At 36.7% G+C, this 17,828-nt stretch overlaps 1 protein-coding gene across 2 annotated transcripts; it reads left to right on the forward strand.

Annotated features, from left to right (window-relative positions):
• The first annotated feature begins 491 nt into the window (after positions 1 to 491).
• Positions 492 to 17,221, forward strand: mapk4 (mitogen-activated protein kinase 4). 2 transcript variants are annotated; one of them, XM_051901811.1, is made up of 8 exons: positions 492 to 674; positions 877 to 1,148; positions 3,425 to 3,498; positions 3,891 to 4,471; positions 9,696 to 9,840; positions 10,966 to 11,127; positions 11,198 to 11,399; positions 15,480 to 17,221. In XM_051901811.1, the coding sequence occupies exons 4-8, from the start codon at positions 3,929 to 3,931 to the stop codon at positions 16,459 to 16,461; spliced, it is 2,034 nt and encodes a 677-aa protein (XP_051757771.1). In that variant the 5' UTR covers positions 492 to 674; positions 877 to 1,148; positions 3,425 to 3,498; positions 3,891 to 3,928; the 3' UTR covers positions 16,462 to 17,221. The 2 variants fall into 2 exon arrangements, with proteins under 2 accessions (XP_051757771.1, XP_051757772.1); XM_051901812.1 differs by lacking the exons at positions 492 to 674; positions 877 to 1,148 and adding an exon at positions 1,149 to 1,304.
• Positions 17,222 to 17,828: the final 607 nt, after the last annotated feature.

The raw sequence follows: 17,828 nt of genomic DNA on the forward strand, positions 1-17,828 counted from the left end.
GTGGTAAATTTTTCAGAGGACATAATTGGATAAAGTATGGCGGTTGAGAGTATTTCACTTCATAAAAGCATCTGTATAATCTAGCTACATACACTATCAATGATAATAAGCATATGCATAATATGAGTGTAGCAGTGACTAAACAACACTGGTTTGTTTATCATCTTACACTGCTACATATGTATCTATACCCTTCGTTTTTTTTGTCCTCTCGCTCTCTCAGAGCTGACACTGGTGTTTGGACAGAGGAAATGTAGATGAACTCCTCATTTATCTAATTTCCTCCTTTCACCACTGACTCCTCAGTGCAGTAACCTGACCTCAGTCAGGATGAAGCGTTTGGAGGGCAGCCAAACACTTTCTCTCCTGCTGAGGAATCCAAAGATACTGCATCTCTGCACTGCCGGAACCGAGGTGCTCATTTTATTTCCAGGAACTGCTGTACTTGGTCTTTGGGCATTTATAAACTTTGAGTTGAAGGTACATAAACAGAATGAGGGAAGTGAGAGTGTGTGTAAGTACAAAACAGAGAAGCAAAGCTCTGCTAGACCATCTTGACATCTAATCTTGACACCTCAGTTCACTTTATCTTATAAAAATGATGAGCACTGATCACACTGAATGGAAAACATCATTGCTAGCAGTACTTGCTAGTAGCTCAGTATTTCTATAAGGTAAGATATAAAATGCAAATAATTTTAAACAATGTAATTATAATTGTGTGTGTGTGTGTATGTATATATATATATATATATAAATGCAGTCTACATAGACATACCACAAAAAAACTTAATCTAGTATCTTTGATAGTCAGTAAACTAACTTATAAACAGTGAGTGTGTCTGTAAAGTGAAGCACTTTACATGTCAAAAACAGATGCCCTGACCAGTCAAGACCACTAGTAGACCTGATGCCACAGCCCATCATTTAAGTACAGGATATGTTGTCCTGCACAAGCGCGCAGGTGTCAGGATCACCGTCTGATGGACAGGGAGGGCGTGACGTCATCAACGGGGCACCAACGAGTTTGCCAAAGAAAAGCTTGTAGATTCATTCCACTGTGGAAGAGGGACACCGGGAGTCGAACAAATGAGGTGTATCTCAAATGAACGCTCTCTCAGCGGTTTCTCCGGGTGACACTATCGCGGGTAAGATCTTATATTATTCTCTGATAACACACGGAAAATTCCTCACGGCAGCAGCAGCAAACTGACAGACTAAAACCTCCATCTACCGGACTGCACCAGTGCCAAGATTCAATAACAAACTCTGAACTACGAAAACATCACTTTCCCGATGGAAAGGTATGTTCACTTGTGTTTTTTTCTAACACGAACAGAGCAAAGCCGTGAAGCAGCTGACAAAGGCAGGCGACGGTAAGAGATCCAGGAGCATCGCTGCCTTTGTAGTTTTCTCCGCGGATGGGCCGGAAGATAAGAAGACAGTGTTGTCAAAATCTGATTCTCTACTCTATTTCTTACGTTTATAGGCTCTTTTGTCACTTCTGAGTAGACTTGCGAGTGAAACTACTCTTATTCTGTATATTACGCAGGGGTTTGTGTATATGTATCCGTTCAATTTCAGAACCAAATACAGGCGTTACTGTTGTCACACAAAGGCGAATGAATGCAGCGCTGCCTATTGTGTGTTCAGCTGGACCCACAGCTTCATTTGTGCTCCATTCACAGGCTTAACAAGTTCTCCTGTGTTATTATTTTACGTTACCAAACGTTGTGCATAAATATGAACAATACAATCATTCAGCGCAATAAATGTATACATTTTGTTCTAATGTTCAGCAACAAATTGCATCCGCTTGCACGGTCAGCGCCATAGTTATATGCATTATTTATAAAGTTTGGCTCACCCACTAGTTTGGTCCCATTGGTTTATACTAGATTCTTATGTAAACTCAGTAATTTTTTTTTTTTCCTTTTTCAAAAAGTTTTACACAAAGAAAGGAACATCATTTTTGAGAGATCTCAATAAAAATCATTATATGAAATAAGTACTCTAAACGTATCAGTGTTCTAGAAAGCTGTTTTATTCTAAATAAACGGGTCCGTCTCCTCATGGGTGCCGCCATGTTGACATCACATGACCTGTGGTGTCGCGCTGTTGACGAGTTACTGCTTCTTCTAATAATAATGTTACTTTTTTATATAGTGCTTAAGGCACTTTACAACACAAACAATTAAAACCAATGTCCATTAAATTAATGTGTGTATATGTATGAGATACTGTTTGAGAAAAAATTAAAATCAAAAGATAAACAGTTGTGGAGTAGCTTCAGTTGGTAAAAAAACAAAACGGTGTGTTCAGGCCAATATGTGTCAGTATAAGTCCAAAACCACTGGTAGCATAGAGTGCAACAGTCGGGTTTGCGGAATTGAAAATCCCATTCTTTTTCTATATAGGGGAATTGATTTTTAGCGATAAATTATAAACCTTTAAAGACAGACCTACTGTGAGCTAAAAGTTTGTTGCTTTTGTAGAAGCCATCAACATTATTTCAACTTAGTCTTTAAAATAAACGTGTTCAACTGCAGAATTACTGGTGAAAAACTACCCATGATTCTGTGGAGAAATCTCCACCAATCAGAAAAAAAAAAAAACAAGTAAATTGCGCCAAAAGATCCCTTTTGTGCCCGCCTATTCCCATGAATCCCTGCAAATGATGTAATAATAGTAGTCAGTCTCCCTACACTCTCAAACTACTTTAATATTTGTGTATATATGCATGCTTTACAGTAAACATAAAATATGTTATTTACACAATTAACATCTTTAAATCAATAGTTCATCCATCAGTTTTAATTTCATTGTCATTCACAATGCTTTATGGGATTTTAGTTTTTTTTTTCCTCATTAAAGCCGTTAAGTACACACTCTGTACTTTTCTTTTTGTCCGATTTTAAAATACTTTTTGCTACAAATCAAAGTGTGTGATGTTTTGATTCACCTTGTTGCTGGATGATTTGTTTCATGACTTGTTACACTTTAACAAAGTTTTATTATTATTATTTTTTTAATCCCTATGGGATAAATGAATGAGAAAAATACTTTCACAACCAAAGCAGCTGAAAAAGTGAACTGTTGCAGTCTATTGAGGTGAATAAGAGCCAGCTAAATGTAAACACAAACTTACTGAGTTCACCTTTAAGAACTGATTTGGAAAACAAGGAATAGTATTGTAGTGATATCAGACTATTAAGTCTAGTGTTAGGAATAACACTAGATGCTGTGTTGCTCATTATTTATATAATAAAATAGGAAACCACCAAGCTGACATTCTATAAACTATGAAATGTAAAAATGTTAATTTGATCATATTTCTAAAGCGTACTTGTCCCTGTGTTTATTGTAATTGTAATCTAATGATATATCTGCTCTCTCTTTCTTTCTTTCTTTTTCTCCACTGAAGGGAATGCATGAGGAGCGTGACACATAGCTGCGTGAGGAGAATGGAGGGTACAGGACAGCCTGGAGCTGGAGACGGCAAGTGAAAGCTCTAGATTATGGATGAAACTAAACCATGATTTAAGTACCTGCCGTTATTGTTAAAGTCAAACATCACAGAGAACCTCCAACTCCAGTGCAGGAGTGTAATTCAGATTCAGCATAACTGGAGTGTTTTTGGGGTAGGGCTGAATCCTGGGAGACTGAGTTACAGAGTGTTTGCTGTGTGCAGCAGGCACTGGCTGACTGTGGGATGTTGCTATGGAAACACTTGCCCTGTACTGGGTGTTGAGTTATATTCCACCCAGTACTGTGCCCCCATTGCTTTGATAGTATGCAACTGTGATTTAAGATCTCTTTCTTTAAGAAGAAGTGTTATTATTGCATTATTGCGTTATTAGGTTATTTATCATTCTCCTCACTCTCTCCAGCCTCTCACAGGCAATGCCCTATTGCTCCTCTCTAAGCAATGGCCTGGCAAAATACATCCCCATTCCGATATGGCTTTGACCTGGGGGGATATTACCAGGATCTGCGTCCTCTGGGCATGGGAGCATCAGGCCTCGTCCTCTCTGCGGTGGACAGGCGCAGCGGCCTGCGTGTGGCAGTGAAGAAGCTGGTAATGCGAGATGCCGTCAGCGTAAAACACGCTCTGAGGGAGGTGAAGATCACCCGCCGCCTTCAGCATGAGAATGTGGTTAGGGTGTATGACGTGTTGGGGCCATCCGGTCACCCTTTACCCCGTGACTTGACCCATGTCCCGGCAATATACATTGTGCAAGAGTGTATGGAAACTGACCTGGCAAAGTTACTCGAGCAAGGGCCGTTGCCAGCAGAACACGCCACCCTGCTCTTTTATCAGCTGCTTCGTGGGCTCAAGTTCATCCACTCGGCCAACGTGCTGCACCGTGACCTCAAGCCAGCGAACATCTTTATAAACACGGAGCAAATGCTGCTGAAGATCGGAGACTTCGGCCTGGCTCGCATTGTCGACCCACATTACTCACACAAGGTAAGAGTCACAGCGGCAGGGCAGGAATGACTGCAGCACAAACCATTTCACTCACTAGAAAGAATAACTGCTAACTAGATAGGTCTTTGTTAGTAGAAATATTACAGTGATTTCTAATAGAGAAATCTGACTGATATTTCTTTATCAGTATTCCAAGTTAATTTGTTATCAGTGCTGTAGTATTAGATCTGCTGATAAATGGCAACATTTTGTGAGTATCTACAATTGTATTCATCAGTAAAGTATCATTTTAACATTCATTCATTCATTCATTCATTCAAGGTAGCATAACAATTAGACATTTGCCAAAAGATATTGTTTAGATCAAAAATAAATAAATAATATAAAATATATATATATATATATATATATATATATATATATAATATAATATATATGGATTTTTTTGACAATTTTTAACTTTTTTTAAATAATAATAATAATAATAATTGTAAAAATAACAAATACATATTATGTTTTCAATGTTGTATTTTTAATGATCATTTATACATTATTTGATCAAACAGCAGAAATATAACAAAAAATAAAAATCTGTTCTGCATATTGATTATTGGACATTGAAAATATAGAAATAATTTGTATTGGTATTGGTCAAATATCGATTCTATCAAAGCTCATCAAGATGTTTATCTAGTATGAAGTCTTGGATTACACTACCTGTGGAGTTTTGTTGAATGTTTTTGGCAATAATATGTTTTTTGTTCATGTACCAGGTTATTTTTCATGTAAATACCATGATAATTATCAGGTAACCTAATATATATCAAAGTACTTTTACAATCTGATGCAGCTACTGCGGTACTTTTTTTAAGGGTGTGGTTCACTTCATGCTGAATAACACTGTGAAGAACAGGCTATATTAGTTCATATTTGGGAACTTTTAAATGTTAGTTGTATGTACTGTCATACTGTTAGTTTGTACTGCCTTACAAGCTTTCAGTGTGGTTCACCCTGCAGTTACAGTCTGGCCTTGATTAGCAGAATCACATTTCCTATCAATTATCATGTGCTGCAGGCTATTAAGATAATGACATATTAATCCATTTACAGCTTTATCATCAACATAACATCCTTAGGAACAGAAGTACTTTAGATTATCTGCTTTCAATCTTTTTGATGGTTCTCATTATTATAAGTCTAGGCAGCTACAAATTACATTTAAGCAGTATCTGCCGTGCTACATACAAAAAGTTATTATGCATCTCTTAGTCATTTTATATTCCTAAAGTTAGTTAAAATAACTATTGATTGATATAGATTGTTTAGAATGGATAGTTGTTTGGAGAGTTTATTGAAGAATTTTTGGACACAGTGTTTTGTTTTTGCTTATTTGATCCTGGTACCCTATTAATATAACGACTACAGTCTGTCTGTAGTTACTTCATATTTCTGTGCATTTCACATAGATAGATGTTTTCAAACTTTGACATTTTGACATATTGCATTACACAATAATTATGAACAATTACCTTGATGTTATGGCAGCTGAAAGATTAATGTGGCACTCTACTGTCTCATTGTGCTTCTGTATTATTTAGCAGAGCTCACTGTGTAACACTAGCAGACCAGGAGAACAACATGAATGGAGAGCTTTGTGTGAGACAGGACAAGGTGGGGTGAATGATCAGGGAAGGGGGATAGTCCCAGTTTGGGATGGAAAGAACAGCCAAAATAAAAACAGGAAATTATAGAAGGACTATTATTGCAAGAGCCCTGTTTAAAATGCTGATAGTTCACTGATAGTAGGATAGCTGAGATTGCCGACTCTATAAGAGCAGCATCCCTCTGCTCTCATGTCGCTCAAAATATTCATTTATTATCAAAATGTCAAAGCTGCTCTGTCTTTAGTGGCTTCAAAAGTTGTACACTTTGTGACAAGACATTTAAAGAAACGTTTTTGGTATGTTTAACTATAAAACAATATATTATTGTGCAAAATTAATTAAAAAGTATTCAGCAGATATTAGTCATTGGTGTGCACTTCGGATTCTAACCGGGAAAAGTAATACTCCTTTCATCATACTACGATATGGGACACACTAATTCTAATTTCGAATACTATTTAGGATTTATAGTATGAGAATTGGGACACAGCGATGGTCAGGACGAGGTGATTTAAGTGACTTTGAACGTAGCATGGCTGTTGATGCCAGACGGGCTGGTCTGAGTATTTCAGAAACTGCTGATTAACTGGGATTTTCACGCACAACCATCTCTAGGGTTTACAGAAAATGGTCCCAAAAAGAGAAAATATCCAGTGAGTGGCAGTCCTGTGGGCGAAAATGCCTCATTGATGCCAGAGGTCAGAAGAGAATGGCCAGACTGGTTTGAGTTGATAGAAAGGCAACTGTAACTCAAATAATCACTTGTTACAACTGAAGTATGCAGAAAATCATCTCTTGAGTGCACAACATGTCAAACCTTGTACTAAAGCAGCAGAAGACCACACCGGGTGTCTCTCCTGTCAGCTAAGAAACTGGACAGGAAACAGAAAACTGAGGCTACAATTCACACGGGCTCACCAAATTGGACAATAGAAGATTGGAAAATTATTGCCTGCTCTGATGAGTCTCAATTTCTGCTGTGACGTTCAGATGGTAGGGTCAGAATTTGGCGTAAACAACATAAAAGCATGGATCCATCCTGCCTTGCGTCAATGGTTTAGGCTGGTGCTGGTGGTGTAATGATGTGGTGGATATTTTCTTGGCACACTTTGGGCCCCTAAGTACCAATTGAGCACTGTTTATTGTTGCTGTCCATGTCCATCCCTTTATGATCACAGTGTACCCATCTGCTGATGGCTGCTTCCAGCAGAATAACACACAATTTCACAAAGCTCAAATCATCTCAAACTGGTTTCTTGAATGTGACAGTGAGTTCACTATACTCAAATGGCCTCCACAGTCACCAGATCTCAATCCAGTAGAGCACCTTTGGGATGTGGTAGAATGGGAGATTCTCATCATAGATGTGCAGCTGACAAATCTGCAGCTACTGTGTGATGCTTTCGTGTCCATATGGACCAAAATCATTCCAATATACTGATTTGGTGGCCAAGAAACATTTCTTGTTATTATCAATTTTGAAAACCATTGTGCTTCTCGATATATTTCTAAAAAACTTAGAAGTTTTCTTTTTCTTTGGTCATGTCTCATTACCCTTAGGATACCAAGTGAGCCTGGACTGCCACCTGTGTTCCCCCTCTAAAATATTAGTGTGTCATTGTACCTCTGAGTATGCATTAAGCTTGAGTGAATTAAGGGCAGTAGTTCCCTTCACCCATTCACTGAGCGAGTTCCTGCAACTCTGCCACTCAGTGCTGAGAGCGTCTGTTCCCCTCTCAGCATGGAGGGAACATTCAGTTCCCAAATCTAGAGGACCACAGATAAGTGGAATATGGATTCACAGCAGCATCTGGATCCACATATGCTAGCAGTGCAGGCAGGGGACTGATACGGCCCCAGATGGTTATACTCCTTAAATACGACACGAAGAATAAAGATGATGTGGACACTGACCTTTATTTATAATTTAAATAAGGAACCAATGGGCCAATTCAACTGTTCTGTAGCTCAATTATGATGGCTTGACCAGCATAAGCAGCAATTTAAAAATATCCATAGATAATGAGATAAAAACATACTGTAAGCTATATTAAATTCTTTAATCATTTTCTTTAATCACTTTTGATTGTCTTTGAAACAGGTTAGACTTATGATTGTTTTGAAAACTTGATAAATCAATCCACAAGTGTATTTAGATAAATTTAAAGCTGTCATGTATAGTATATTATATTATATTATATTATATTATATTATATGTGACCCTGGACCACAAAATCAGTCATAAGTGTCACGGGTATATTTGTAGCAATAGCTAACAATACAATGTATGGGTCAAAATTATCGATTTTTCTTTTATGCCAAAAATCATTAGGATATTAAGTAAAGATCATGTTCCATGAAGATATTTTGTAAATGTCCTACCATAAATATATCAAATATGTATTTTTGTGAGTGGATATGCGTTGTTAAGGCCTTCATTTGGACAACTTTAAAGGCGATTTTTCTCAATATATTTTTATTTTATTTTATTTTATTTGTTTGCACCCTCAGATTCCAGATATTTAAATAGTTGTATCTCAGCCAAATATTTTCCTATCCTAACAAACCATACATCAATGGAAAGCTTATTTATTCTTATATATAAATCACCCTTATGACTGGTTTTGTGGTACAGGGTCACATATTATAATATAATATTATATTACATTAATCATATTAATTATATTATCATATAGGATTTTTGAAATAAATATAATAAATATGAAAATAAATAATCTAATAATATTTATCTTACACATTCTAAAAATATTTATTTATCCTATTTGTGGATTTTTGTCCAGTGTAAATGTTGGCAGCAGAAAACATCCTAAATGTCGAGTCTGTCTCTATGTAAGTTGGACTGACAGTTCTTGACAGCTCAAAATCAGCATCGCTGACATTTGTTGGTCAAGATGCCTGATTCCTGACATTTTTTCCTTATTATTACTCACTTTCAGTCTTTGTTGGCCTCACTTGCTTGTGATTGTGAACAGTTTCAAAGGTCTGTGTGAATCAGCTCCAGTGAGAAGACAAAGGCCCTCTGTTTAAGCAGGATATGTAAATATCATTCTCGTTTGTGTCACCATCATCCTTCAGAACCACCCTACTGAGGCTGCCTGCTAAAATCTCACAAATAATTCATCACCTGAGCCCTGGGGGAGAGTGGGAGGTGAGAAAGAAGAGGAAGGGATGAAGGAAGGCAGGAAGGATGAGCTGAAGGAGATTTATTGGGAGTCATAGGGTTACTGTATATCAGCTGCTTCTCATCAGACTTTACACAGATGCTGAGTCACATGGCATTTTTTAGACCCTACTCTACTGTTTATATATATATATAATTTTATATATACACAAACACTACAGTTTGTTCAAAGAAATGAATACTTTTATTTAGCAAAGAAGCATTAAAGACATTTATGATGTTTATTTACATATATTTAAATAGGTTTATTAATTTTCTTTAATCCAAAGTAACTTAGTGTACAAATCCGGATTTCTTTTTCACGCTGTCAACCTTCAAAACTACAATAAAAATTACAATTATCCTGTGAAGTACACCATTTAATTGTTGTGCATATGACATTATCTTTGCTATGAAGGGTTACCTGTCAGAGGGAATGGTCACTAAATGGTACCGTTCACCAAGACTGTTGCTGTCTCCAAATAACTACACTAAAGCAATCGACATGTGGGCCGCAGGCTGCATTCTGGCTGAGATGCTCACAGGACGCATGCTGTTTGCAGGTAAGGCTAGAAGAGCACTCAGTAATGAGCAAGGGGCCGTCATTAGTGTTTCTGTTGCTCTATTGGTTTTGTATAGATCTAGCGGTTCACTTGAGAAACAAGTATAACCAAACATCAATCTTCATTATCCGGACTTGGTCTTAGAGCATCCTCTAGTGGCTGTACGTGGCAAAGTAAAAAGAGATGTTTAGACCTGACATATCAATCAATTTCTATTTCGATCATTTTCATTTCACAGTACTACATTGGTAAGATTGTTATAAATACAATATATACCAGTAAAAAATATAAAATAAAATAGGAAATATGGTTATAGTTATAAACAGACAGCTCGATTAAAAAAAAAAATTCTTGCTTACTACACAAGCTTGGTGTAACATAGTTCTTGTTATAAACTGTAAGATCTTTATTTATCAGTATGGGAATAGATTAGCAGTCCCAATGAGATGATTTTTTTTAAGAAAAAGGATTAGTTCACTTTAAAATGAAAATTACCCTATGATTTACTCACCCTCAAGCCATCCTAGGTTAGGGTGATATTAATAATCACCCTGATGCTCCAAAGCTTTATAATGGTAGTGCAGGGAAACCACCTGTTTGAAGCTCAAAAAAATGCATCCATCCATCCATCCATCATAAACGTACTCCACACGGCTCCAGGGGGTTAATAAAGGCCTTCTGTAGTGAAGCGATGCATTTGTGTAAGAAAAATATCCATATTTAACACGTTATAAAGTAAAATAACTAGCTTCCACCAGACCGCCTTACGAAGAAAGTGTACCGCCTCTCGCAGTTCAAAATGCTTACGCTATGTCCTACGTCTGGTGGAACCTAGATATTTTACTTTATAATGTGTTAAATAATGTGTTAAATACGTTTATGATTGATGGATGCACTTTCTTGAGCTTCAAACAGGTGCTTGGGAGCATCAGTGTGATTATTAATATAACTCCGACTGTATTCATCTGAAAGAAGAAAGGATGGCTTGAGGGTGAGTAAATCATGGGGTAATTTTTATTTTCAAGTGAACTAATCCTTTAAGTGATTGTTTGCACCCTGATGTAAATAGCCCTTGTGCAGTCAGACAAAGTTACGTCGCCTCTCTGTTTGTTTCTTTTCTCCAAGGTGCTCATGAGCTGGAGCAGATGCAGCTGATTTTGGACACTGTGCCTGTTATTAGAGAGGAGGATAGACAGGAACTACTGAAGGTCATGCCCTCTTTTGTAGGTCAAGGGTGGGAGGTCAAGAGGTCACTCAGAGAACTACTGTCAGAGGTGGAGGACAAAGGTAAGATGAGAATATTTGTTTTTTAATATGTGATACATCAACAGTTTCAGTCACTGAATCCACATTTCAGGCATTGATTTCCTGGAGTGCATCCTCACTTTTAATCCCATGGACCGGCTGACAGCAGAAGCAGCTTTGTCTCATCCATACATGCAAAGATACTCGTGTCCTCAGGATGAGCCTGTCTCCCTGCAGCCTTTTCGTATAGAGGACGAGCTAGAGGACAGTGTGGTCACTGAGCACGGTCATGCGCTCAGCTCCCACTGGGACAGGTACACCGCTCACATGTCACACATGAGGCACTCTGATTTATCAACACCCAGTGTTGTGTCATTTGTTACAGTTTTCCTGGCACTCACATTTCCACTGCTGCTGACACAGACCTACGACAATATAAAAAACGCTCTTGCTCTTTTACAAGGAATGTTGTTAAATCTATATAGCTGAGAAGAATCATTGTTTAGTTCATAAATTAAATTTAAAGTTTCAAATAAAGTACAATCCACATTCCATCCTTAAAGGGTTCTTTCACCCAAAAATGAAAATTCTGTCATTAATTACTCACCCTCATGTCGTTCCACACCCATAAGACCTTTTTTAACACAAATTAAGATATTTTTGATAAAATCTGATGGCTCAGTGAGGCCTACATCGCCAGCAATAACAGTCCCTTTTTCAATGCCCAGAAAGCTACTAAAAACATATTTAAAACAGTTCATGTGACTACAGTGGTTCAACCTTAATATAAAGCGACGAGAATACTTTTTGTGCACCAAAAATAAAAAAATAGTGACTTTATTCAACAATATCTAGTGATGGGCGATTTCAAAACACTGCTTCATGAAGCTTCGAAGCTTTACGAATCTTTTGTTTCGAATCAGTGGTTCGGAGCGCGTATCAAACTGCCAAAGTCACGTGAACTATTGAAGTTTAAAAACACTTATGAAGTAACGAAGCCTCGTTTACTGAAATCATGTAATTTTTGGCGCTCTGAACCACTGTGGAATAAAGTCGCTATTTTGTTTTTTTTGACCCACAAGAAGTATTTTTGTCGCTTTATAACATTAAGGTTGAACCACTGTAGTCACATGAACTGTTTTAAATATGTTTTTAGTAGCTTTCTGGGCATTGAAAAAGTTAGTGTTATTGTTTGCAGGCCTCACTGAGCCATCGGATTTTATCAAAAATATCTTAATTTGTGTTCAGAAGATTAACAAAGGTTTTACGGGTGTGGAACAACATGAGGGTGAGTAATTAATGACATTTTCATTTTTGGGTGAACTAACCCTTTAAAAAGGTTTTATTCATGTTGTATTTCTTGCATGGACCTTATACTGAAATCAAAAACTAATAAAAAAAAAATAATAAATGTAATTAATAGTAATATTAAATAGAGTAAATAATAAATTTAGGGTTCATTGACTGAAAAAAAAACCACTGTGACAATGGAAAGAAATTGATCAAGACTTGGCTGATGTCAGAAGTCTAAAACAGCCACAAGACTAAATATAATATAAAATAATAAATTTAATTAATAAATTAAAATAGTATATATGTAATTCATGGATAATACAATTTAATATAAAAAAAAAAAACCTTACACTTTCTTTCAAAAGTAAGATTTTTTTTTATTTAATTTATTTGGCCAAAAAAAAAAAAAAAAAAAAAAAAAAACTGTAATTTTGTTAAATATTATTACAATTCCAAATAACTGTTTTCTATTTTAATATATTTGAAAATGTAATTTATTCGTGTGATGGCATTAACTGAATTTTCTGTATATAATGGCAATATATGCTGTGAAGTGTCTGCATTCATTGCATACATTTCACTGTGACAGTGTTGCTTCTAGTGTTGTCAAAAATATATCTATATTTCAATATGTATCAATATAAAAAAAATATCTGAAACGATTCCAATACTCCTTTTCTGCAGTATCGATACACTGATACCTGCTGTGCGTTCCTGCTCACGCAAAATGTCCATCTTGGCAAGTATTCATGTAAACAGTCAGTTTTGGAATGTAAATAGTTGAGAAAGACAAATGTTGTGTAACAGTATACTGGATCCACGCATAAGCTCTTAAAGTGACCGCAGTCTAATAAACCTGCTATTGTCTGTCATGTTAATCAGAGAACAAAAGACAAAGTCACGCACTGCTCTTGACTGAATTTGTAACTTAAATTGTTAGCATTAATCGGTATTTAATTTTTACAATGAAGACTATCCGTTGTTTTACTTTTTAATTTCTGTATATTTCTTACCCAAATACTACTATTAGATGCACCTGAAACACTTAAAGATGTGTTCATTTAATTTCTCTTTATTCTATTGTATTTTTTTTATTTTATTTTATTTTTTTTTTTGTACATTTAGTTGAGTTTCAAATAAAGTGTGTGTAATCTATTGCAGCAAAATTACCCAAATGATCAAAAAATTATGAGATAATAGTAAAAATGTCTATATGGCAGTTTTCCCCATGGTATTGAAAATGGTATCGATTATCGTGTCGTATCAAAGTTAGAAATTCCAGTATCATGACAACACTAGTTGCTTCTAGGCAACAAATATATTTCTCATAACAAATAGAAATAACACATGAAAATATTTTATGAGACTCTCTGAATGCTTTGAAATGTTTACTCACTAATGGAAAAAAAAGGTCTCTTTCTGTAAACGGTCTCCTTCTTTTCCTACAAACTATGTACAGTACAAAGCCAGAAAAATATTTCAATATGACTACCAGGACATAGTATGACCAAGATAAAGCTTTTAGTGGTTTGTTGCAACTTTATTATTTGGCAGTTTACCATCTTATATGCATCATGTTTTTGCAAAGCAAAGAAATGGGTTTGTTACCCTACAGGTACATCATGCAATAGCGGGTTGCCAGATAGAAACATTATTTTAACAATAGTATGTAGCAAACAAAAGCAGTTAGAGCTGAGATTTGTGGACCCAGTAAAGTGCAGTAGTTGTGATTACTAGAGCATAATGAAACCGAGGAACAAAAGAATTTCAGTTTTGGAAGAGCAAATTAAAGTCTACAGTCATTCATTGATGCTCTTTAATGATAAAAGTTTGATTGTTAAAAGTTTGTGGGTACATGCACACTGGAAGAGTGAAAACAAGGGTCACGTAAAAGGCAATTTACACAGATGGGTACTGAAATGCCCAGAGGACTTTCCAGTGACGTAGAATGCTGTTCAAATATAGAAACTTATTAAACCCCTGCATAATTAAATCTCATAGCAGACTTAATAAAAATGTCATTGTTGTCTTTTATGTGGCCATATGGGCACATCTGACACAAAGTCTTCCTTTACTGTTCAGAGCCAACAGTGAGAGGTGAAAAAGCTTGTTAGCTTAGATCAGGAACAGAAATGAACTTTTGAAACATCCAGTTATTTTGACAGTGCAAAAATGCTGCTGATTAATTAATGTCTATGCTATGTCTTCTTTACCACCATTTGATTCTTTTCTCTGTTTGCGAAAAAAAAATTTGTGGTTAAAGTAATGCACTTAAAATGGTCAGGACAGAAGTATTTGACAGCACACACAAGTTTACTGATTAATTTGATCGCACTAGTCAACTGTTAACATGTGTAATGTGCAGCTTAATGGCTATATTACTTGTGTATTTGCACAAAACAGATGTATGATTTTGTAAACACCGTTCATAAGTTTGAGGTTCTTGAAAGAACTGACTAAGGCTGCATTTATGTGATCAGTAAATACAGTAAAACAGTGATATTGTGAAATATTATTAAAGTTTAAAATATCAAATAGTTATTTTAACATATTTTAAAATGTCATTTATTCCTGTGATGGCAAAGCTGAATTACTCCAGTCTTCAGTGTCACGTGATCCTTCAGAAATCATTCTAATATGCTGATTTGATGCTCAAGAAACATTTCTTATAATTATCAATGTGCTGCTTAATATTTTTTTGTGGAAACCGTGATATTTATTTTCCAGGATTCTTTGATGAATAGAAAGTTCAAAAGAACAATATTTATTTGAAAAAGACATCTATTAAGGTTTTTACTGTCACTTTTGGTCAATTTAATGCATCCTTACTGAATAAAAGTATTAATTTCTTCTTTTTTTCCCCCCAACTTTTGAATGGCACTGTATACTATTGTGTAATGTTGATCCAAGTAAATTAAAAAAAAAAAAAAAAAAAAAAAATGTAAATTTAAAAAATCGTGGAAGCAGAGATTCAGGTGTTTTTAACCTAAAACATTCCTTTAAATAATACTGACTTACTGCTAATATATACCACTTTATACTTTGTACACTCTGTACAAATGTTCATATGTATGCTAAAACTGTTTATACAATTTTTCCAGGTATGATGGGAGTCTGTCTTCAGACGTTTTTTGGCGGCCGCAGGAGCAGTGTGGGTGCATGCAGAGCGTCTCAGAGCTGGGAGAGGCAGAAGACGACGAAGTTCAAAGAGATCCACGAGCGAGCTTGACGGCTCACATCGAGGAGGCTCAGGTAGACCCTCGCAAATACTCCCACAGCAGCTCCGCAGAGCGCTTCCTGGAGCAGTCCCACTCGTCTCTGGAGCGGGTCTGCGGCCAGTTCACCGAGCTGGACTGTGGCCGCTCCTGCGATTACAAGGTGGGCTCTCCGTCCTACCTGGATAAGATTGCGTGGCGAGAAGGGAAGCCGCAGCACTACTCTGAACCCAAGCTAATACTGGACCTGTCTCACTGGAGGCATAACAGCATGTCTGCTCCAAGAGGTGGCAGCGTGGAGAAGCTTCTTGCCGAGCCTGGAGATCTGTTTCGGGAGATCTCGCGCTGGGTGGAAAGCGCACAGTCTGGACTCCACTCACCCGGTTCTCCTCAAGAACCTCTCACCTCCCTGTGTTCCCCTCCTCAACCGCTGTCTCCTACAATGCTGCCTCATTCTCACACGCAAAGCCCAGCGCCTTTGCAACTGTCTAGCCCTCACCAGCTCCATGAGGACAGGAGGAGGAGTCCTACCCCATTCTTCTCCGCTCCTCCATCTCTGCTGCCCTCATCTCCTTCCTCTCCTCATCATGATTCATCTGATTATCCGTCTTCCTCTATTTGTTGTGAAAATGATGAAGAGCCCTCGCAGATGGATCCTTCCGGAGAGGAACATTTTGACCTAGATGTGTTTATCTCTCAGGCTCTGAGGCTTTGTAGTCAGAGCGAGGTACTCTCGGAGAACGCGGATGCTCCCAAACCAGGCAACGTTAGCCGCGTTCATAATATCTCAGATCACAGACCCTCCAGAACACAAACTCCAACCCCTGAGATTGTCAAGGCTCATGAGTGCCATAAGGAGCACTGGTAGAAGAGAGATGTGACTTTTTATTTAATGATTTTAAAGATGTTTGATTAGTACAGCTTATTTAAGGTGGCATGAATTAATGTGAATACCGAGGACCTTTTGAAGACCAGATTTTTGAGAATGTTGTTTTATTATGCTGAGATTCTGTATTCCACCAGAAATCCAAAGTATTTACCTCTAGGAGGAGGATCACCTGACAAAAACATCTGAGATCTCAGATATGAATTGAATGGAGCCCTGAAGGCCCATGGTGATGTGAACATTTTTATTTGTTCTCTCTCTCAAGAAAATGTGTTTTTACGAGAGACATCTGCGTGCTCTCATATTTGATTTCCCGCACTTTAATGCTGTTAACTATTCCAACTTTTTAATATTTTTTTTGGTGAATTGATTTAAAGCATATGAAAACTAATTTTGTTAGACAAATTTTGAAAGTTTCTTAGGAAATGAAAGGAAAATGCAAAAAGTATTTTTTCCCCTTTCAACTAATTTCCCCCCACAACTGTATCTCTTGAGACCCTTCTGTAAATTTGAAACTAAAATGTTTTATTGAATGTTACTAAAAGTTTTGTGCAAGAGTGAAGAATTTGTCTGTTAATTCTGTTTAGCACAAACTTAGGTCTGCATAATTTTTAATTAGCACTTAATTAAATTATATAAATAAGTGCGTAATGGAGGTAATTTTTCAACCGTTATCTAAAAAAAATGGCACTTTTGATATTAAAGTTTTCACTTACAATGAAATAAAGACTAGTCATTTCAATGGCCTAGAAAAAGATGTTTCATTCTACATAAGGCATTCCCCATTATTGTCCACCATGTCTAGACAAAGACTATATATACCAAGATGGTTCACTCATATTACTATGAATGGGAAAAACTGCTACGCATAATATGGTGGAACAAGTACTTGTAAATAAAAGAGCCCATCGCCAATTGGTACAGTCATTGCATCACTGCCATTTGAAGCTCTGGTTTGCTTGGCACTGCACATGCACATTGGCTGGACCAACTTGAAATAGTTTTTTTTTAATGCCATTTGAGGATAAGAAATAACATTTATGGGACAGTTAATGTCAAATTTTGTTGATGACTGCTAAAATGTTTAATGTGAATTTGGCACGAGATTTCAGTAGAGTAGATTGGTGTTGGTCTTGCATGTCCGAAATAGCTGCCAAATATGGCCGCCAAGTGAACTGGCTTTACTTGAAAGAGAATTTGGTAAAGATTTTTATTACTAACCCCCTGTCTCTGGACATAGGACATAGTGCATACATAGGATATTTTTACAATACCATTGGTAAAACAATTGGATCCACACTGTCAGTATAAAGTTCAAGACTATTAAATAAGTCGGCAAAACCAACTAA

Source organism: Ctenopharyngodon idella, chromosome 8 (assembly GCF_019924925.1).
Source record: "Ctenopharyngodon idella isolate HZGC_01 chromosome 8, HZGC01, whole genome shotgun sequence".
Taxonomy (NCBI): Eukaryota; Metazoa; Chordata; class Actinopteri; order Cypriniformes; family Xenocyprididae; genus Ctenopharyngodon; species Ctenopharyngodon idella.

Bases quoted from the DNA above. Each gene is read 5' to 3' on its own strand.
- mapk4 (XM_051901811.1), top strand. From the start codon at position 3,929: ATGGCCTGGCAAAATACATCCCCATTCCGATATGGCTTTGACCTGGGG. The intron at 4,472-9,695 runs GTAAGAGTCACA...TTTGCTATGAAG, and splicing joins ACCCACATTACTCACACAAG to GGTTACCTGTCAGAGGGAAT. The intron at 9,841-10,965 runs GTAAGGCTAGAA...CTTTTCTCCAAG, and splicing joins AGGACGCATGCTGTTTGCAG to GTGCTCATGAGCTGGAGCAG.